The following is a 23,407-nucleotide window of genomic DNA, read 5'->3' on the forward strand; positions in this document are numbered from 1 at the left end:
ATTAAATTAGTAATACTTTCAATTTTAGTTTTGTGTTTAATTTCCAAAATATTACAGTATAATTATCCAGAATGATTTTGGATTTATATTATTATATAATTATTAAATTTCGGTTAAAAATGCGGATAAAATAGTGGTGAATTCCCTTTTGCTACAGAACTGAAGAAATACAGTGGGGAGTCCTCCGAAGGGCAACATCGAACGAACGTTTTTTCTGCCAATGGCAACACCGGCCTGCGAAGTTTAGGTTTGAATGTGAGCGGTCGCCTCGCACCGGCGAAATGCCGGACAATATAAAGGTAGTCGTGAAGGTTCGGCCGCTAGTCCATCGCGAGATCGAAAACGGCCTCTCGTCGTATTGGAGCACCGATCGAGAGTCCATTCGGGCTCTAGATGGCTCTAGGGGGCCGTATACGTTCGGTGAGTCTGCGCCCCCTTTTTTCATTCGTTTCGCGTACCCCATTGCGTTCTCTCACGCTAATCGGTTATTATGGAAGGCCGATTCGTCTGTATTGTCACAACGAGTGGGTAATCGTCGTTGACATATTTGCACAATTGCACAACACCCGTGTTTGTTTACGTGGGCATAGTTTTCGGCAGATAATGGCGTCTGTGCTTGAATACAATCGAAGGACACCCGTAAATCGCTTCGGTCAAAATATTCAATAATTTTTTAGTGATAATCGAGATTTCCAACCGCTTTCGCTAATGGGCGCAAATTAAATCGTTTCGGCCAAAAATGTTATTTATTTCGAAATGTTTTTCGCTAATGGACGCAAGCTAATATACTTCGGCCATAAATGCTATGAAATTAATATAGTGTATTGCTTTCTAAACTTTTATTTTCTTTCAAATAGTAACGCAATATAATAATATACTGTTATATACTCTGATTTTGAATCCATGTATTCCTATAATTATATAATTCAATAAGATTGCGACGCAATTGCAATTCATCGTCCTGAAATCGGAATATAGGAACGTTTGTTTATACTAAAGCAATTAGAGCAAACAAAGGATCGATTCAGTATCATTCGTTTGAACGAAACGATAAATCGATGGGACACTTGAAACTGAAAACAGTATAGTCTGTCCAAGATGTTAACGACCATCGTCGTTGTATTGTAAATAAGGGTGCGTGTACGCATTCATGCACACATCTTCAGTTTTCCACGAATTTTTTTACACCGATATGAGAACGTTACCAATACTAAATCAGGGATGTTTTTAAAGTAGGGTGACCATGCGTTGGAAATTGCATTAAAAACTATAATGTTTCGCGCTCAAACACGTTCGCGATGTTATTGTTCTTTGTTTACATATATTATTAAATATTTACATTCTGTTCCGTACAACCCATAAATTATGTTTTAGATGTCTCTGCGCTTATACCTGCACCCGATGGTTAACCGTATTTTTTGTAAAAATTTGTCCCTTGAGTGATTTTATGACGGGTCATAAAATCGGGCCATTTTCGCTCGCCTTTATTATTTTGCGCCAAAGTTGCCGCCATCGGTATACGTCTTAAATAATATTTTGGTGAGTGCTGTCATGTTTTTGAGTTAAATATGTATACAAATAAGCAAAATAAGTAAGCAAGTGTTATTTTACATTTTCCTCAACAAATAAAATTAAAAAAGTAAAAATTAATTGCACTTGTAATTTCACATGGTCACCCTATTAAATTCTCTCACCAGTACTATGACGATGGTCGTTCATATTTAGTATAATGAATTTGTTTTATTTTTATATTATATTTGAGAGTTCTTTATTTCCAATTATTTTAATAATTATTGGATGAGGAAATCAAATTGATCGAATTCAAGCTGGGATTTATTTATTTTTTTAACTATACTTGTTCTCTTTGTCACAAAGATGTTGCGTCACATATTTTATCACAGGGTCGATCGAAGGCACGAATCGATGGTGTACATGTTACCTTATGGAATGTGTCATAAGGAAATGCGTCACGTGTGCAATGTATATAAATATGGGAATCAAATAAAGAGGAGACACTTGATCTTGATCTCGGAGAGAGAGAGAGAGTGACGGTCAGAGCCAATACAAAAGCGTACTCATTTAACAATACAACTATAAGCTAATGCATTGAATAAGTTCTACAATTGAAAGAAAAATTACTACATATATTTTCTTATTCAATAACCGATTTATTGCCTTATAGGTGTTTGTATTTTTTTATCAAGAGAAGCGTTCTAATTATAATATATTTTTAAAACAAATTGTAGTCTAATTGATTGAGGCAATAGTTTCTATATAACTAAAAAGAAAGTTAATCGGAGGATTGGATATATAACTTCTTTTAGTGCAAATTAAAAAAATAATATTAAACGCTGCTTGCAGATAGGAAAAAGGGAGGTGCGAACACATTAACAAAATAACTCTTTACAACTTCCTTTACAGGGGAATTCCACAACGAGTTAGAAAAACTATTTCCCAGGGTGGTGCATACTGTAGGTAGCAATAAATTAAACCCCACTCGAGTCAATTAAAGCTCTACATTTACGCAGTCCATTTAGCTGTTAATAAACACTTTTTATAGATGGAATTTCGTTGCAAATTCTATTTACAGTTGAGCCGTATTTCAATTTTGCATATTAGGGTTATTTTTTTTTGTATCGTGAGATCTTTTAAATTATTAAAGATTAAGTCGTTAATACTATAAACTCCATATCAGTTACAGTTGTAATTTTACAGGTTTCTTTATCTTCTAAATCGAATATATTTTTTATAATTGTCAATTGTACCTGATGAACTATATACAATTGATAAATAATTTTCAAATTGTTGAATTTGCGCATCACTGATAAACAATCGCTGTGTTTTAAAGAAAGATAAAACATGTCCAAATTAGCTTTTAAAATTTCTACACATTTTGATGCTGGCATCTTTCTGTGATTTCTAGGCCAAAATTCTAAAACTTGCCTTTTTGTATATGTTGATATTCATATTGACAACCCTTATCTAAAATCAAGCTAAATCTTTAAAAGAAAATTGTTTTAAGAACTGCACACACAGAATGCACGATGGTTGGTTGCATCTCATGGGAGCTGGAGAAGCTGATCAGCATTTAACATATAGTATGGCAATGTGTCAATAGAAATAAATTGCAAACCAATCTATAGTTTTGGAACTACTGATTATTTAATTTTATTTTTAAGCTAACAAAAAGTTAATTTATGCTAATAGATGCAAATTGTATTTGAATGATGAAAAAACAATTGACACGAAAACCTTACTTGCAAATATATATGAATTGAGTTGTTTATGAATTTTTTTGATGATTCATATTTAAATATCATTTTGTAATTCAGTGGGTCCATTTTATCATACATATTGACATGCTAATTTTTTAGATGCCGTTTTCGGAGAAAATTGCAGCACACAACAGGCATACAATGAAGTTGCCAAGCCGATTGTTCAATCAGCCCTGGAAGGCATTAACGGCACGATTTTCGCATACGGTCAAACATCGTCTGGAAAAACTTATACCATGGTCGGCAGTATGGACTCGCCAGGAATAATACCGTTGGCAATCAAACACATTTTCGAGTCGATCAAGAACGATAGTGACCGAAAATTCCTGATAAGGTTTGCATTACCATAACTTCGCTATTTGCTGTGTATATTTTATAACGGCCATTTGTCTCTTAGGGTTTCATGCTTAGAAATTTACAACGAGAAAGTGAAAGACTTGCTCGACATCAAAAACACTGATTTGAAGATTCATGAAAAGAATGGATACGTGCAAGTGACCAATTGCAGGGAAGTTGTCACTGAAACCGACGAAGAGATTTTGATGCATTTTTCAAAGGTAGAACTACTCACAAAATTAGACCATTGACAACAGACAGTAATGTTGTTTTTTCACTTTCAGGGTAATCAAAACAGGTGCGTCGGCGAGACTCTGATGAACGAAACGAGTTCCAGATCGCACACGATTTTTAAAATTGTAAGTGTTATATTTTAAATGTAAACGTTTTTGTACTGTTGTTAAAATAATTGTATGGTTCAATCGTCAGATAATCGAATCGAGGAAACACACTGTACCCGGAGTTGAAGAAGACGATCGTGTAATATCGTCTCATCTTAATCTCGTCGATTTGGCTGGCTCTGAACGGGCTTCGCAAACTGGCGCTACTAAAGAACGACTCAGAGAAGGTGGACATATAAACAAGTCGCTGACAAATCTGTCGCGAGTCATCAGACAACTGTGCGATGCGCAAGGCGACCCAACTAGGTAACAGTTTTTTTTACTAAGCTTTCTAAAAGATACTACTAACAATGGTTAAATTATTATTTTTAGATATATTAATTATCGAGACAGTAAGCTGACATACATTCTTCAATCGTCGTTAGGAGGAAACGCTAAGACTGGTATAATATGTGCCGTAACACCGGCCACATTTGAAGAAACTGACTCCACTTTAAAGTTAGTTGATTAATCATATCTTGATAGTTTTTAAATACATGTGCATTTTCAAGTATTTTAACAATCAATAGTTTTTTAACTTTTCATCCTTCTGCTATAGTATTGAAATAAGTGTACATGTGGTGCACACATTATGGAATTTTAGATTATGCCAGATTAACAATTTTTTCTTGGCCAGTGATGAAATCAGCCTTTATGTTGGTATTCTTCGGAATCCTAGGATGTATTAAATTGTGTTAATGTTTTCAATTGATTGAAGGAAAAACATTGATCTAATGTCTATTATTATATTATGAGATATAACTGATCAAAATACAGACAAAGTTGGTTATGATAATTTAATCTCATACAAATGCGCACGGATTTATAGACCAACATGATAAAAAAAATACATTTGCTTTTAAAGCCTAATATGAACTTATATTTTTAATGTTTTAGATTCGCTATGTGCGCAAAAGTGATTGCTAACAAACCCGTTGTGAATGCGATTGTAAGCGATGCGTCGCATCTAAAAATACTAACAGAACAGCTCAACAAATTACAAAAAGATATGGAATCGAAAAAGATGATAGAGGTATTATAATAATGCTATTTATATTTTGTAATCGTCGTAAGTGTCAATTTGGCCTGACCTGGTTTTTGATTGATTTGTAAAAAATAATACTTTATATAGTTTTTTTTTTTAATATTAATAACATTGTTTTAATAGGAAGACAATCAGCGTTTGCAAGAAAAAGTCGTTGTGTTAAAAGCGCGAATCGCAATGGGATTCGGCGATAAGAATGACGTGTCTCAGCAAACCTCCAAGTTTCGCAGGAGAACTTGGGGTGGACCTAATATGCTCGCCAGCATTTCTGAAGACGACCACCACCAAATCAACCACAGAAAAGGGTTTGTAATACATGACAACTATGCAAATTTTATTATTTTTCTTCTATACTAATTACATTTATTGTTCCAGTTCTGACGTTTATGTTCCTTTTATATCACGAAATCCTTCACAACGATTCTCAAACATTGACGAACACGAAAACGAAACGCTTAGCTGCAGGGATTCTGTGGTATCTACAGCAACGGTTTTAGGTAAACTGATTGTTAATCCTAATCTTAGACATGTTTTCATTACGGGTGTTTTTTCAGACAATTCTGATGTTGGGTTAAATATAAGCAATGAATGTTCTCCAGATCACAAATGTTTTCATAGTCTGTACATTTTTTTATCATTATGAAATAGTATTGTGTGCAATATTTGGTTTTTGCACTCATATATGTTAATGATTAACTTTTGATTTTGTAGAAATGAAAACCACTCCTCCTTGTGTATTGATAGCTCGAGCTAAGACTGCCGAAAAAGAGCTCGAAGAGCTTCAGGAAATGACATCGCTGGAGAAAATTCTATCCTCTGAAGCGGTTAATATGGTTTTATTTTAGTTTTATAGAAAATCATAAGAATATATTATAATAATCTATAGCTTCTGTTTGTTGTGTTTGAGAAACAATATTTTTTATTACTACGAGTTTGTTTTGGTAAATTATAATTTTAAAAGATATTTTGAGTTTTGTGTAAAAATTAAAATATTGTAAAAGTAAATTATACATACTGAAAGCTTACTATAAATATTTATTGCACTGGAGAAATCAAATACAGTATACCCCCCAATAACACGATAAATTGGGGACGTGCTATTTGTGTGTGTGTAGTTTGGGTACTAGAAAATACTCATACAATCTTTTGCAATATGTACTTACGAATCAGGCACGTGTGGTGAAATATTCTCCCTTTGGCTCACTCACACATAAAGTAACAGGCACCCAAATAGCAGGTCCCAAATTTACCTACTGTATAAACCGTTAGTGTGATAAAAATCAATAGTATGAAGATAGAAGGCACAGCAGTAGCCTTAAATGGTCGTTGCACTTGCATCAAAGGGGAACGGTGCTCTTATTTTTTTTTTTTTTTTTTTTTTAGTAATGTTACATGCCTGTATCGCACTATTTTTAAGGTTAAAGTTTTTATTTGACTCACTTTTTTAAATTATTGGTATTTTAATTTAAAAGGATTTAATCTAATCATAAATATACTCTAATATTGTATTTTTAAATTTAACAGGTGTTTCTTATTCTGATTATAACTCGAAAATGTATTATGAATTTCAGAAAGAACTGACGGATAATTTGAATAATCTCAAAGAAAAGTTTGCCTGCACCATTCAAGAAAAAGATGTTACATTGAACAAGTGTCAAAATGAAATTAAAGTATTGAAAGAATTGTTGAAGGAACAAAAAGAGAAATTTTATGATGTTGAGAATAGAGAGGTACGGATATTATATGTTTTGTAAAAATCAAAAATCTTCCTTACTACATGTGAATTTTTTTGGAAAATTCAAATTATTATTTGTGTTTAAGGTGAAGTTGGCTAAAGAGAATGAACACTTAAACAACGACAACACTGATCTGAAGTTCAAAATGGATATAATGATCGGCAATCATAAACGTCGTGAAGCTGAGTTGCTTTTATTCGTAGAAGAAGCTAGTCAAACCAAAGTTAACAGTTTGAAGAACTTCGATACGTCTGTTTTCTTGGAAGGCTTTCTCTCTGAACACGGACTAGACGTTTCCATGAAAATCGAGCAATACAGTGAACTGCAAAATAAATATGATAACTTATGCAAGCAACATGATGCTTTAAATTTCGAACTAAAGGAAAAATTAGAATTGCTCGATAAAGCGGAAAGGACCATTGTTATTTTAGAAAATTGCTCTGCTGAAGTGCAGAATGAGAAGTTAAACAACTTCAACACAATCGATGATGACTTGCAGTGTGCAAAATTAAACTTCTGCTTAATAAAGTATGAATCTCAAATTTCTACTTTGGAAAAGGAGAATTCAAAACTCACTGAAGAGCTCAACGATCTCAAATGCAAATTCGCTGAAATAATTGATGTTCAAGACAACGTAAACAAGTCTTGCCAAATTTCAAAAGTCATACCATCTGAAGTTGCCGAACTAAATCATGTCAATGAAGAGTTAAAATTGGAGAATTGCAATATGAATGCGTCATTTAAAATTGTCGATTTACACGACGAGTGTGTTTCGAAGATAAATCATGAACTGATCAATACATCTTGTCAAATTTCAGAAGACATTCATACTGAAATCGTTGAATTGAATTGCGTCAACGAAGAATCGAAGTTGGAGATCAGCAACATTAAAGCGTCGTCTGAAATTGTCGATTTACATGATAAGTGTGTTTTGAAGATAAAAACTTTAGAGGAGAATGTAAGCGAAAAGTGTAGAGAAATAAAAGAAATCATAAAAGAATTGGATGATAGTAGAAATGAACTCTCTGTATTAATTAATGAAAATCAGCAATTATCCGATAAAAATATAGAGCAAACAAACTATTTGCAAAACATTATGGAATCATATAGGAAACAATTTGATGAAAATCAATTGTTGTCCAAACTTAAAGATCACATAGAAAGTCGATTTAACAATATCATTGTAAAGAATGATCCAAATAGCCATTTGTTATTGCAAAATGGAGTAGATTCACAGATCTTGTTGGATAAGCTTATGAAAATTGAGTGTTTGTATGAAGAGCTCTATAATGATAGAAATGCAGTACATCAAGATGTCGAGATGGAAAACTTTACAATAGAAAATCAAACAATTTCTGAATCAATCCCCTTACATTTGAAAGAAATTATATCTAATGAATCACAGTTCGTAACTGATTATGATGAAATTAAAGAAAAATGTGATTTAGTAGATATTAAATCACAAAATGATCTGAAGAGTTTGCCTCATATCGATAGTAATATTATTGTTGACGCTTTTGATACAATATTGAATAATCTAAAAGAAAGTTCAAAGTCTTTCTTAAAGAACGACGAGATTAAAGTTCAAGATTTATTAATTAACGAAATCACCGATGAAAATTTAAACAAGAGACTCAATCAAATTTCATCATCTTTCTACGTTGTTATAAACGAACTGATTAAAAAAATTCAAGATGATTCTAAAAGCATTGATTCTTTAATAAAAGATAAGGAATCGATACAATCAGAATTAGATACTGTATCAAAAGAAGTAAAAGGGCTACTCATTGACTCTGAAGAATTGTCTAAGAAGGTGTTGTTTAGACACGGAGAACGGCACATAATCAACGCTGAGTTCAGTTTATTGGTCTCGAAATTGGCGTCTGTCCAGCATTATCACAATTCACTGCATACAACTTGCGATTCCACCGTTTCTTATTTGAAACAAGCACTGGTCGCGTTGCAGTGCTTCTTGCAGAATAATTTCGAAGACGGTATCAGCCAGCTGAACGCCTCTTATAACAACATCCTCTCATCCAGCATTATATCTTGTCAAAATGTAACGCTATGTGATAAAATCGACGATAGCAAATTCTCAGAAATATGCAATCAGAGTGTGGTTGATAATAAACTTTTGTATGATGATCTGATGTCTGAGATAGAGGCGAAAGACGCCGAAAACCAAAATTTACTAATCAAAGTCGAAAACTACGAAGACTTGGAAAGGAGAATCGCTCACTTTGAGTTTGAACACAAAAAGAACTGCGATTTGATTTTGGATTACAAAATGAAAATAACTCAGTTGGAAGCAGACTGTCAAAGTGAGAAGGTGAAAAATGAGAATTTGAAGAGTAAAATGGAGATTTTGTGCGAACTGGAAGATAAATGCAAGAGGCTCGCCGAGGAAAATGACGCTTTGTCCAACGAAGTGATAGAATATGTGGAAGAGATTGATTGTCTTAAGAAAAAAGAGTCAAAGTGTGCCGTAAAGCATAATATGAGTCAAGATGTGCTCTTGAAAGAAGATCAGATAAAAGCTCTGGAACTTCTCGTAGAGGAGAAATCACGTGAAAATGAAATATTGAAGCAAGGTATACATAATCTTGAGCTTGGATCTAAAAAGCAATTTAAAACTGCGGTGATTCAAGACATTTTATCAAACGAAGAGATTCAAGATTTAGAACTCTTTGTCAGCGATAAACATAATTCTACTAGTAAATTTACTGACATTGAAGCTGCGCTTTCGGAAGAAAGTGAGATTAAAGACTTCGAAAATCCCATTGCACGTAAAGAAATTCATTGTCTATCAGATGTACTAGGAAAATCACAATCAAGAGAACAATCCACAGTGGCCGAAAATCAAATCACGCCTTCTAAAGAAAAAAAGATTACAGATTTGGAGTTATTAGTCACAACATTAAATCAAGAGATGCTGAAACTTGAGATCAGAATTGAGGAATTCCAATCAAAAGAAGCATCGCATAATGCCGAGATTCAGGACATGCTCTTTAAAGATCAGAAGATAACAGATTTAGAGCTGTTAATCAATGAGATGAAATGTGAGAATGAAAGATTTAATCGAGAGATGCAGGATCTTCTTGTCAAAATTGAAGAATTCCAATCCAAAGAAGCATCTCATACTACCGAGATTGAGGACATGCTCTTTAAAGATCAGAAGATAAGAGATTTGGAGCTGTTAGTCACTGCAATGAAGAGTGAGAATGAAAAATGTAATCAAAAGATGCAGGATCTTCTTGTCAAAATTGAAGAATTCCAATCGAAAGAAGCATCTCATACTACCGAGATTGAGGACATGCTCTTTAAAGATCAGAAGATAAGAGATTTGGAGCTGTTAGTCACTGCAATGAAGAGTGAGAATGAAAAATGTAATCAAAAGACGCAGAATCTTCTTGTCAAAATTGAGGAATTCCAATCGAAAGAAGCATCTCATACTACCGAGATTCAGGACATGCTCTTTAAAGATCAGAAGATAACAGATTTGGAGCTATTGGTCACCAAGGCGAAACGTGAGAATGAAAGTTTAAATCAAGAGATGCGGAATCTTGTGGTTAAAGTTAAAGAATTCCAATTAAAAGAATCATCTTATATTGCTGAGATTTATGACATGCTCTTCAAAGATCAGAAGGTTAAAGATTTAAATTTGTTCACTGATCCTGAAGAATTTCAATCTAAAGTTACTGAGATTAAAGACATGATTTTAAAGGAGCATGATATTCAAGATTTCGAAAATTCTGCCAATGAGAAAAATCTTAAAAATGAACAAGTTCATAATCTCATTAGTAGAATTGAAGAATTTCAATCTAAAAAACAAATATGGATGAAATGTGCAATCAAAGCTATTGTCGATTCTTCAATGAAGAAGATCTGGAAACTTAAAGACGAAGTTAAAGTCCATTGTGTCAGCGAAGAGTTGAAGAATGAACAAATTTCTCACCTAGAAAAGACGTTGGAAGAAACTAAAGTCGAAAAGGCAGAAATAGTTGGAAAAGTAGAAAGGTTAACCATCAAGATTGAGGAATGTGCCAAGTTCGAAGTTGTTCAAGTTGAAAGAGAAGAATTGGAGGAGAAGATATATTCACTGTTGTCAGAAATTAATAAACTTAAAATCAATGAAGAAGTGACAAATGAGCAAATTAAGAAGTTGTCTGAAAATGTAGAAATATTGAACAAAGATTTAAATGATAAAGATTCTGCGTGTTCAAAATTGATGTTAGAATTAAAGAATATTATTGCTGAACGAGATGTTCTGCTATTAAATGTTAACAATTATGAATCAAACGTTAAACAGTCGAGCTTGCAATTAGAAAAATTACAGGAAACCATTAGTTCGTATTTGGATACAATTAAAGAGCTTCAAATAAAAAATTCCGACTACATTGAATGTGAAGTTCTTATGAAAAAAGTGGTAGATGGTCACGAGTCCACAATTAAAATTCTTAAAGAAGAGATTCATTCAAAATCTTCAGAGTTGAAATTGAAAGAAGAAACACTCACGCAAGAATTGTCGAATCTGCGTATTGATTATGAAAAAGCAATGGAGTATAAAAAATTGTATTGTGCCTCAGAAGAACAGTGCCTATTACTCAAAAAAGAAATCAGTTTGTTAAATGAACATATAAATTGCAGGACTGATCAATTGGAAGAATTTCAACGGAAAGAAAATGATGTCATTGAAGTCAATAGAAATCACAGTGAACAGATCCATAGATTGAAACAAGAGTTCAATCTCAGGCAGACTGAGTTGATGAACAAGCTGGATGAGAAAGAAAAGGAGAAATCCACATTACAGAATAGCTACCTTCAGCTGGGAAAAGACCTGATCAATTTATGGCAGACGGTCGCCTATGATAACAAGATTGCGTGCGACGAAGAATCTTCGGACATTTTCAACATAATGAACAGAATCAAATGTAAGATTTTGGAGTACCAAAAGTGCATACAGGATAATGACGTCCTTGCGCGTGAAATGTCGTCGAAGCTTCAGAGCGAAATCGATACAAATAATGTCATGAGGGAGGAAATGAAGAAGATTAGCGATAGCCTCAAAGAAGCGCATATAGAAAGAATAGCATTTGTTCAGAAACTTGGGGCGATGTTCTGCGATGGAAGTTTCGGAAAGATTCCTGAAACGTTTACAGAACAACAGCTGCTTTCGTGTGCAGAAAGGTAAATATTAATTATATCAGATACTAGATGTAAACCTAGAAAATTTATCAAATAATGACAATGCACTTTGGTTTTTGAACATCAGTATAGCCCTTTACGTAATTAATTATACAAACATGCTTAATCTTGCACTAATCGGTTGTAAGAAAGCAACCATAATAATAGTTTGAATTTTCTGTTTTGTCATACTTTAGAATCGATGGATGTATCACTAAAAATAAGACAATCCATTCTCGAATTAATTATTTATATATGGAATGTAAATTTAACTTTTTATATGTATGATTATGGAATGCACATGGTATATTTAACAATGATTTAAAGCTAAACTTAGGCTATAGATTGTCAAGGATGTCTTTATTATAAAATAGCGCTTGAAGAAATTGCTCACTATTAGTTAATATATTTTGTTACTGAAGTGATGTATATAAGTGTTGCCATAATTTGCAAGTAGATTTTTTTTAGAAATATGTAATATACATACATTTGTATGTATGTAATATTTTGCTGGTATTATACTATATATATAGAGAACCCCCAATAACACGGTAAATTGGAGGCGTGCTATTTGGATGCCCGTTACTTTATGTGTGAGCGAGCCAAAGGGAGGATATCTTGACTGCACGCGCCTGATTCGTAAGTATGTATTGCAAAAAATTGTATGAGTATTTTCTAATCCCCCAACTACACACACCCGAATGGCACGCCCACAATTTACCGTGTTATTGGGGGTCTACTGTATTACATTCAACAAAATTCTGCTTTTTAAAAATAAATCATCGTTAATTATTTTTTTAAATTAATTACAGGTTTAAAACTAAATATGAGAGTCTGCAACAAATGGTTAATGAACATGCTGAAAGTGTCAAGAGTGTCCAGAAAGAATTAAACACTTGTAAAATTTCAAACGATATGTTGAGAAATGAGCAGTCGACAATAATGCTACAAATAAAGTTCAAAGAAGGGGAATGCAATCAACTGTTGTCGAAAATTAAGTTCTTGGAGGTAAATAGTTGCATGCGGGTTGACAATTTTGTGATCGTTGAAACTTATTTAATAATATTAAACTAATTTTATTCAATAGACTCAACTGGAGGAATCCAAATCGAAAATTGCTTCGACTCTACCTTCAAATCCAGATTCAGGTATTTATTTTAAATTCCTGATTATTTTTATGAAAAATTATGATGATTTTTTAATTCAAGGTTGTTTCATGGATTACTTTGTCGACAAATTGACCCATTGTGACGTTCAGAACAAATATGAACAGTCGCAAAAGAATATTGAAGTCCTTAAGGGTAAAAACCGGGAACTCATGACGGAAATCAGGAGAATGCAGCACGCTTTGCAGAACAGTACTGTTAATAACATGCTACCCAGTGATAAGTCAGTATCGAACCATTTTTTGGTTTGGTTATATAAATTATTAAAAAAAAAGTAATTTAATATGCAAATTTTAGCAAAATGGAAATTGAAGTATTGCAAAAACAAGTTTCGGAATTGGAAGAGCAAGTCACCGTTGGTCGCAAAGTCGAAAAGTTGTATAAAGAACTGAAGAGCAATTATGAAATGTTGGATAAAGAACTGAAAGACAAGGAACTCGAGTTTAGAAAATTGGTTACGGAAAAGAAGCACATTGAGGTTTTTTCTTTTAATTTAAGTCACACTCGCTAGTAGTGATTGATGTTATATATCAAATATTGTTAATTGTTTCAGGGCAAATTATATAGAGCCGAATTTGAACTTGGAGGAACTAAAAAAGACATTATAAATTCCAGTCTTTGCTCTAACACTTCGTTACCTTCTGATAATAAAAAAGAAATTGAGATTCTCAAGTTAAGGTTGCTGAAAACTGAGGCTGAATATAAAGAACTTTCAACAAAATATAAAGAACTGGAGGAAGAGTGCGAGATGTGTATCAAGTCTTTGGAAGACAAAGATGAGTCATGTAGGAAAATGTACACAGACAAAAAGGTTTTAGAAGTGAGTTTCATATGTATATTTTACAGTATAGCTTGTAACATAAAGAAAAACTTTCACACAGCAAAGTCTTGGATGTTTTGTGGAATATTGGTTCTTATATAATATATTGTGATGATTAGGTACGCATTAGTGATTTGGAGTTGGAATTGAAAGAGATTAAGGACAATAGCCAAAGTCAAGAAAGGCGTAGAAAGAGACAGTCTTTGCATGATATGAACCGTGGACACTTGTTCTCGCCTCATAACGTTACTAGTGAATACAATGGTTCGTAGCAATCTATGTTGACAATATTTTTAATTTGTTCTAAAATCATGTGATAATACTTTAAACCTGTTTCGGTTTTAGACCAAAATGCCTCATTTGAAAAGTTAATCGCAGACAAGCGAACAAAAGAACTAGAGATCGAAAATAAAGCACTGTGTAAAGAAGTGAGAGATCTGAAGCAGCAAATTAACTGTTTGATGGAAAAAGTGGAAAAGATTACGCAAAAGTCTCTTAAATCGATTGGATGCCAAGCAAATAGCGAAGAAGTTTCGGCACTAAAGGTAAAATCCACATAATACACTATGTCATGAATCAAATAATAAAATTACTAGGATTGCTTTATCGTGATAAAATAGAAACATAGCGGACCATGGTTATACCATTGCTTACTAATTATTGCGTAGTTGACGATTCAAATTCCTCATTATAACATCCAATATTTCTCATTTGTTTGATCAAAACTTATCACGGCATCAGAGATTAGAGTTTAACATGATAATCAATGCTTTATATATTTCACAGAATCTTGGAGGTACTCAAGTGCAAAAATCTAAAATCGAATCTAATAATATAAATACTGGCTACGGAAGTGGCGTTGTATTGGTATATATATATTTAATATCTTATTATTTTTTGTTTTATTGCTAATTTATGCTCATTTTTACAGAATCAAAAGTTGTGCGATTACATGGTCGAAAACAAGCGGTTATTGAACATAAATGGAAAATTGAAAGAGGTATGCCGTATGAGAGATAAACGAATCAAAGAACTTGAATCTAAAGAATCTGATAAGGAAAATCGATGACGGTGTCGTTTAAATTTTTTTTATGTTTAGCTGTATTTTTAATAATGATTTATTTTTCGGCATTTTTGACGAGTGTGTCGTTTATAGCATATGAGGAATGACTTGTATATTTTTGTAAAAAAGTTTTGATACGAATTATCTCATTAGCTGTTTTCTATTAGCTTGTTTCAGCTTTAAATCGTATTTTTAAAAATGATAATTTAATTAATGTCTTTATGATAGATTCTATTCAGATTATATGTTATCGGTTTTTAAATAGTTTTATTTTATATTGCATTTTCTTTTATATAACACTTATATAAAAATAACGTCGATGTACATTTATTTAATTTTATATTTTTCATTATTTTTAAATCAATTGATGCGCGACCAAATAATTGTAATTAATGTATGTTAAATTTATGTAGATATAAGATAATTCGATATAAAAATTCTATCTTTGAGTGTACTTAAAAAAATATATATTCGATTTTTTAAAAATTTATTTACATGTTTTATTTCAAAAATATTTGATCACAAATTAGGTAATTCGTTTTTTCAAGTGTTAGAACCTTTGGATTTCAGCAAAGTCGATAGTAGGGAGTTTCCACCAAATCCTGCCATCTCTGCCGCTAACGCCAGTTCTGATTCATCATTCGATTTACCTAAAATGGATGCAGCTTCCATAACATTACCCTTGGCCAAATAACTGAAAATGAATCAATCGTTATAGTCACTGAATGGTGTAAATTTGTGTCAAATTATTTTATTATTAAATAAAATGTGCACATATAAGGGAATATAATATTTAAAATTTACCCTTCAGCGCTCTTGATGAAATTTCCACAGGATATGAATCTTTGCAGGCGGATATCGATGTGCTTTTCAGCGATGTGGTCCACGTGGCGAGCACGTGCTGCTGCTATCGCTTCCAATTCCAAACCAGCATTGGCTAAAGAAGAACAGCCTTCTTCGACCTGATTTGCACTGAGGTACATCAAAGCTTGCCAAAGCTGTTTACCATAATTGTCCATCTGACTGACTAATTAATAAAAATAAATAATTAATAATACAATAAGCTAAAATTTAGTGATTCATAAATACTGCTTGTGAATATGTCATTAATTTTTTTAAATTAATGCCCGAGTGTCATGAGTTAACTGGATTTACAATTGTTACTATTCAACCAGGTCAGGAATATTGGGTAGTGAGATACCAGAATTATATAACGGCAGTTGAAAGAAGAATTTATAATTATTAATTGTATATTTTTCATTCAATGAATTACTAGATAGGTTTTATAATGGAAATAAGTAGTTTGATTTCGTTAAATTTACAAAATAGTTAGAAGAACCTAACCTCAAATTTTGTATGGGTGCCTAGTCCCCCCTATAACGAAGTCCCATTCTCTACGCTATAGGGGGGTCTACTGTACATATTTTTAAGCCGTTGTTCATGGATGGATAACTATATTTATAATGATATACATACATTCATTCAACTTTGCGTCGCCTGCGTCTAATTGGCTGCAATAGCTCGCCATCGTGTCTTTCCAAAATCTATAATAAAAGAGCTGTATATTTTTTATTGTATTTGTTAAAACCGATTGTATAATAAAATATATATACCTATGTGAAACGGAAGGTGCTATTGATAAAAGCGATGAACTTAATCTACCGTCTTTGGCAGCCTGCTCGAGAACTCCTCGTAAATCGCCTTTCAAAATACCAACAAAGACCCAAGCGTCCCAATAAAACATCTCCTTATGTCTGCTCTCTGTAAAAAAAACATTTATTATTCTTATGGTGTGCTTCTCTAAAAATGAAACGTCACAACTCAAAAAAAGTATGGCTTTGAGTTAATACTATATTTAAATTAACAAAGTTTGAATATTCAAGTTGTTATTGAATCAATAATGTCACAATTTAATTGTTCATGTTCAAGAAGACATCTGAAGGAAAAAATGATCTAAAGCAAGTACTAATTTCTCAATTTAAAACAATACATAAACTTAATCTTAAAACCTCACATGAAGCACACTAAAAAACAACTCATGTGCCTTCATTGATATTTAGTAATATATTATAACGTCAAGTTATGTTATAACTTATTATCAATTGTGATAAGTATATTCTGATGTACATATTGAAGGAACAATGACTAACGTTCAATGTTCAACAGCTCCATCACATCTTCGTGACTTCCGAAAACCCTCAAGTAGTCATAACCATTTGAGTAATCTATCCCTTGATCGCCAGATGTCAATTTATTTAACAATCGACGACAACCTTCCACATTAGAACTATTATACTGCTTCCAACTCAAAGCCATCGGGTTGATCTTCCTCTCAGCTTTAGAACTGGCAATCGAGACAGTAGCCATGTCAACATCGGCTTTTTTCAGACTGACTCCTTTCGGTACATTGTTTTGGTTTTGATCGGACAGTTTATTGATGGCCAAGTTTTTATCGCTTTCGAACCTGCTGGAGAGGATGTTCTTCTTCTTCTCTAAAATAATTAACAGTAAGTCAATCAAATTATTACATATTTAAATAATATATGATTATTTTTACGTTTTATTTTCTTTATCTTAGATTTATCTGTAGGGCCGTGATAGTTGATGTTCCAAATGCGAACGCTGCAATCCTCACTGCTCGATATGACATGATTCGGATTGGAATGACACCACACGGCGCATAATGCTGAATCATTATGATCGGAGTATGTATGAAGCAAACAATCGTTCAAAATGTCCCAAATCTGAAACATATAATATTAATGAATCGGATACCAAGAAATAATGCAATAGATTCAATAAAGAATACTAATTTATTCATGTATTTGCAGGATTCCATATTTAGGAAAATCATCTCAAGAATCCCGATCTATAAATGAAAACATTCACCTGTACAGTGTAATCACGAGATGACGTCAACAGGATACCATTCTTGTGCGGACTCCAACGCACAGTGTGGACTTTCTCTACATGCGGAGCAAAGTCTCTAAACACCTCTAGTCTGATCTTATCCTCATCCTGAATCAACTTCATCACCACTATATTTGTCGTTCTGGCAGATATAGCGATCAAATCGGAGCAAGGCGACGAACCATCTTCTGATGTGACAGCAATCGGATGCCAATCCAATGATGAGATAATGTGTTTATGGGGATGAGCAAAGGCTTTTGCATCATATGGAGCCTCAGGATTTAATAGTGCAAGACCGCCTTGTTGAGTTCCTACTGTTAAGAAACGTTCAGTCCAGCACATGGTCGAGACTTTACACTTTGTACCGTTCTCCATTGAGTTCACGACTATCTCTTCAGGTTCTGCAAGTTAAATATCTCATAGATAATATAAATTTAATTCATAGTGATATTTATTTTGGCTTACTGTTGTCATTTTTAGTGTTGTAAACGATCAGAGCTCCACCGCCACATGCAAATAGTAAATCAGAAAGACCCCAACATATGTGGTAAGCACCCAACGGTAGAGAAAAGGGTAAAATTCTAGGTGGACTATCCACAGAAGTTTTCAATAAACCAACCTGTAATAATATATTTTTAAATTCAGGTAATGTTGATGAATATTTTTATTATCCCTAACAACATACTTTTCCTTCGACGGTAGAAAAAGCTAAACAATTCTCTTTAGTAGGATGCCAACTGATACTCATGATTTTTCCGTTGATCCCGTTCCAAAATTGACGGAGGCATGTAGGTGTCTGAATGCGATCGTTTTCTTCCGTCATTTTGAATAAGCGAATGACTCCATCGCCACCACTGACAGCAAAACTGAAATAAGGGGAAATATTTTCACATGATTTTCATTGTAAAACTAAGAATGCAATAAAATAATACGCATAAGTACTTTTCTTGACGACTCACGTGGTAATGGAACGAAAAATTGGTGTGAGAAGAATGGCAGAGATCATATTGGATACTTAAAATTATAAGACGTGGAAATAATGATAGGGTATTGATAGAGGAATGAAGAGATATTGTCATTCCTCATTTATGACATTTTTATTAATTGTCTTTATCATTAAAAACTAGTCTAGTCATAATTCTCATTAACAAGGGAGCAACGAGGAAAATATATTTTTACTCTTCAAGAACAAATTATGTGTATTGAAAGGTTTGTACCGCTACTTATGTACTTACATTGAAGGGTCAATATTTGAAAGTTGTATATCGTATGGGAAAGAGCCAAACGTTGAGTAACTGGTGCTAGAAGAATCGGAAATGGAATATCCAGCCAGCAGACGGTCCATACTCGCGGTCCAAATAATTCCATCATCAGTATTATTAGATGCTATTGTATACAATCCTCGTTGATGAATATTGTGTAAGTTCGATATTTCCCTAAAAATATATTTATTTTAATATGACTAAATATAATGAAAGTTTAAGTTACAAATAAACATACATATCTTCGCCGAATGTACACATTACTAATTTCGAGTCTTTAGTAGCTGCTATTATCTTGGACGGTTCTGTCCATAAGATGGCTCCATATGGATGCGAAACGTTATTCTTATGTTTTGTGTCTTTGGAACCTTTTTTTATTTCCTTTTGAAGTAACAATGATCCTCCCCATTGCCAAATGCATAGATTTCTAGAATATAAATTTGGTTAATTTTAGTCTAATGTTTGAAATAACATATAAATGTAATATTTTACCCTTTTTTACAGCAGCTAGCTAAATACGGAGATCGGTTATTTATCTTATTTGCCTCATCAATCTTTAAAGACTCGACTTCTTCGACCAACTTTTCCAAATTGTCATTAATGATTGAGTTTGTTTTCAGTGATGCTTTTTTAGCACGGATTATTTTTCTGTCCAAGTGTTGCGGAAGTTGTACGTTCTTTTTCACTGAAATCGTCTCTCCGACGAATTTTGTATGTCCGAACTCGTGGAACGCCGGTTCTTCGTATATATCGAATATATCAGACGAGTCAAGAATGCTTGAGTTTTGGAACGACTCATCATTTCTGACTTCGACATATGATGGATCAATCACTAGCTTACGACGATCGTCATCTGAATGCTGACTATCGAGATCGCTATCAGAATTATCGAAAATACTGCTGGATTTCTGAGAATCTTTTTCTTCAGCAGGTTTTCTCGTTTTGATGAGATTCAATAGATCATTGCATTCTTTTAAAAAATCTGGCGATCTCTTTTCTTCGTCTTTTGTATTGTCCAAAGCGTCTTCAACTTTTTCTTCAGTATCTAAAACTGTTGTGTTATTAGACTCTTCCTGAACATCGTTTTCAATTTCAGTTTCAATACTTTCTTCGTCATTTTCCTGCGATTTATCGTTTTCCACAGATTCTGGTTCATCAAACTTAACTTTACATTGTTTTTTCTTGAAATTCAACTTTGGATTTACTTTGAGATTGTCGAGATATTCGCATTCGAGTGACGGACACCAACTAATTGACGTCACTTCAGAATCATGCCCTGGACACTTACATAATATATTCATGGTATTATCTGAAATAGAATAAAAAATATACACTTATAATAAGAGAATTAAAACATATTCGCAGACAAATCAGATAAAGCATCTAAAAAAGATATACTGTGGTTATCTATTGTGCATTTGGATATTGAGTCTATGCCGAATTTTTTCTTTTGAATATTAATTATTAAACTTTAGTGATCATAGTTTGAGTAAAGTGAAATATATTTGTATCGTTTATTTGATGTGGCACCCAATTATAGATTACCACTAAAAAAATTATTAAGTGTTAACAATATAATTGTACATACCTGAGATCTGTAGTACGATGACAACTCCTTGTTTCATTCCGACAGCAATTACTTTTTCTTTATGCGGACAAACAGACATACACATGGGTCTGTAAAACTTCAGCGCTTTATAATTGTGTCTAATAGTGTTTGATTTTGTATGCCAGACAGTCACAAATCCGATGCTACCGACAGATACCACAGAATGTGCATCGAGGAATGCTACAGCTATGACAGTCTGAAATAAATTCGTGAATTTCAAAATCAAATATTATAATAATTAAATAAAAAACCATTACCTCTTTATTTATAGAATGCGTATTATGAGCTATCCTCGAAGCTAAAGTTTCAGCGCTCCATAGTTTGACCAAGCCGTCCTCTGCACCCGATACAAATATCCTTGATGTGATCCAGTTGGGACATAGCGATATGCTAGTAACTCTTAAATATTGGAAAATAGAATGTAGCAAACATACTTTCATATAATTCAGATACTATATTCAAGTCACACCTTTCTTTGTGAGCTGGACGAATAACCTTAAAATCTTTGAAAGATAATTTTTCTTCGCTTGGTATCAAGATGCCGATACCGACGGATAGTGTTCCATACACTATATATCCATCGCTTCCCACGCAGATGCAATTACTCAAAAACCAATTCGGAGACGATGGTATAATAGCGTCGCTCATTTTGGAATTCGATCTGAAAAATATTTAAAATAATTTTGAAGTTTGTGCAATGTTGATTTTTATGGTGTATTCTAATGACTGCTGTAAAACGTAATGTATAAAAGATAAACCTGTTGATATATACTCCAAAGTGAGACAATGAGATGAATCCAAAGGACTAACCAAAAACCGCAACTGAAGGCAATTTGCGCGTACCGGCGACAAGTTTTCAAAGTTGCCAGTGTGAAAAAATTATTTTGACGTTTTGGCCTTAAGCGTTGATAAAGGAGGTGTTTGGTTATCTTATATGGTTTAGTGCGGAGGTCCCTAAACTTTTTTGTCTCGTAGACCACTTGCCATGTTTTTCGGTTTTGGGTAGACCCCCCCGCTTGCTTAATATTGATTTTTTGCAAATTCATCAACTTCAAATGTGTTTTTGACAGCTGGTATCGTGCTTGAAAGATTTCTACTATCTGTGTATGTGGATTATTCCATTCATTGAAAGCCAAAAATAAAGTCACCCACATTTACATCTCATGGATCCCCAATTTTATTTTTCACTGACATGGACCCCTTGCAGGTCGTCGTCGACCCCTAGGGGTCGATATAGACCACTTTAAGAATCACGGTGGTATATCATTATGTGCATGTTTTTACAAGTTCAAAATGTATTGCAACCACAAAGCGAATGCCTACATCCTACAACTTACACAATTTTATAAACATATATAATATTTTTTTTACTTCATAGGTACTTTTATAAATAATGTATACGTCTTTATTTTATAAGATTATAATGTAAGTAGATAGGTACTATCAGTGGTTGTTGAGATCCACTTCAGTGGACCCCCATTTTTATTTCATGGATCCCCAAATTTTTTTTTCGCTGACGTAGACCCCTTGCAGGTTATCATAGACACCTGGGGGTCGATATATACCACTTTGGAAATCACTGGTTTAGTGGTTTCTGAAAATAAATTTTTGATAAATTGTTTAAAAATATCGACAAACTTGACACCGCAAAAAATGTGCAAGAGTTCACTCACACCGAGCCGAAAGTAAAAATAGCTTCCTATTTATGTATCTACTTATTCATATTTTCATGTACCTAACAAATTGCTAACATTTTCTTTCCTAAACAATTTAAGCAAACTGCAAGATTCTTGTGTCATCCATATTTAATACTAATTAATTATTTTTTACCAGTACTATTATAAGCAACACGATACAACAGATAACTAATGTTTACACAATCTTACAAGAAAAGTTATTGTCTGATTTTTCAATGTATGAAACGGCTGTACTAAAATAAGTTTGAGTAATTTTAACATATAATTTAAAAAAATATTAATACATTTATTTATGCTTTTATAAACATATTAAAATAATAATAGAGTTTTAGCGTTAGTACAAATTTGCTTATGACATTGTAGTATTTGTGGTTTGAAGTCAAAACGACGCACTGACTGACCTGAGCGGCCAAAACTATTTCCCTACTTTAATTGATTTCATAAGTGTTATTTGTCAAATATATAGTATTATTACTGATAAAAAATACATTTCAGAAAAACAAAACATTTTTTTTAACTTTTCAGGCAATATTTTATTTAAAATAAGTAAGCAAAGTATGTAAATGTCTTAATTGTTAACCCGAGGAAGAGGAATTCCATGGTTTCTTATCTTAAATCAATTCTTCTTCTTTATCCGACGATTGTCCATTTGTATATAGATGAGGTTCAGCTGGAAGCAACATGGCTACCGTCTCTTTTAAAAAGGGCTTATTTTTTGTTATGCACTGGTCGCATTCCTGTTATGACAGGATCTGAAATCTATAATAGTCTATTTAGTACATTCATATTACAAGCTACTATTGAGAACTTTTGGGGAAAATTTTGCCGATATAAACCGAAATGTTTGTATGGGCTTCAACTTGTTATGGGTCTCTTCTGATGGAAACAACGTTTTATGGACAACGATTTTTAAGCTTTTAGGGG

At 33.1% G+C, this 23,407-nt stretch overlaps 2 protein-coding genes across 6 annotated transcripts; one reads left to right on the forward strand and one right to left on the reverse strand.

Annotated features, from left to right (window-relative positions):
- Positions 1-234: 234 nt before the first annotated feature.
- LOC148230063 (uncharacterized) lies at positions 235-15,495 on the forward strand. 4 transcript variants are annotated; one of them, XM_088198243.1, is made up of 23 exons: positions 235-420; positions 3,375-3,609; positions 3,673-3,832; positions 3,896-3,970; positions 4,041-4,258; positions 4,325-4,450; positions 4,889-5,024; positions 5,160-5,341; positions 5,412-5,533; positions 5,591-5,653; positions 5,748-5,860; positions 6,608-6,766; positions 6,858-11,344; positions 11,420-11,959; positions 12,769-12,964; positions 13,044-13,104; positions 13,165-13,345; positions 13,420-13,600; positions 13,676-13,942; positions 14,062-14,206; positions 14,288-14,487; positions 14,729-14,809; positions 14,874-15,495. In XM_088198243.1, the coding sequence occupies exons 1-23, from the start codon at positions 282-284 to the stop codon at positions 15,009-15,011; spliced, it is 8,205 nt and encodes a 2,734-aa protein (XP_088054369.1). In that variant the 5' UTR covers positions 235-281; the 3' UTR covers positions 15,012-15,495. The 4 variants fall into 4 exon arrangements, with proteins under 4 accessions (XP_088054369.1, XP_088054367.1, XP_088054368.1 ...); XM_088198241.1 differs by having other exon boundaries at positions 6,858-11,959; XM_088198244.1 differs by lacking the exon at positions 235-420 and adding an exon at positions 574-652 and having other exon boundaries at positions 6,858-11,959.
- Positions 15,476-21,656, reverse strand: LOC148230064 (gem-associated protein 5-like). Of its 2 annotated transcripts, none has more exons than XM_088198246.1 (16): positions 21,597-21,656; positions 21,256-21,447; positions 21,044-21,185; positions 20,766-20,982; positions 19,670-20,486; positions 19,416-19,604; positions 19,151-19,351; positions 18,601-18,781; positions 18,381-18,534; positions 17,895-18,316; positions 17,563-17,749; positions 17,156-17,497; positions 16,619-16,766; positions 16,482-16,549; positions 15,810-16,032; positions 15,476-15,699 (listed from the first exon to the last, which is right to left on the reverse strand). In XM_088198246.1, exons 2-16 carry the CDS (start codon positions 21,432-21,434, stop codon positions 15,549-15,551), a joined length of 3,621 nt encoding a protein of 1,206 aa, XP_088054372.1. In that variant the 5' UTR covers positions 21,435-21,447; positions 21,597-21,656; the 3' UTR covers positions 15,476-15,548. The 2 variants fall into 2 exon arrangements, with proteins under 2 accessions (XP_088054372.1, XP_088054371.1); XM_088198245.1 differs by having other exon boundaries at positions 21,545-21,656.
- Between the last annotated feature and the right edge of the window lie 1,751 nt (positions 21,657-23,407).

This window comes from Plectrocnemia conspersa, unplaced genomic scaffold, assembly GCF_051122295.1.
Source record: "Plectrocnemia conspersa isolate PC_06_02 unplaced genomic scaffold, ASM5112229v1 ptg000011l, whole genome shotgun sequence".
Lineage (NCBI taxonomy): Eukaryota > Metazoa > Arthropoda > Insecta > Trichoptera > Polycentropodidae > Plectrocnemia > Plectrocnemia conspersa.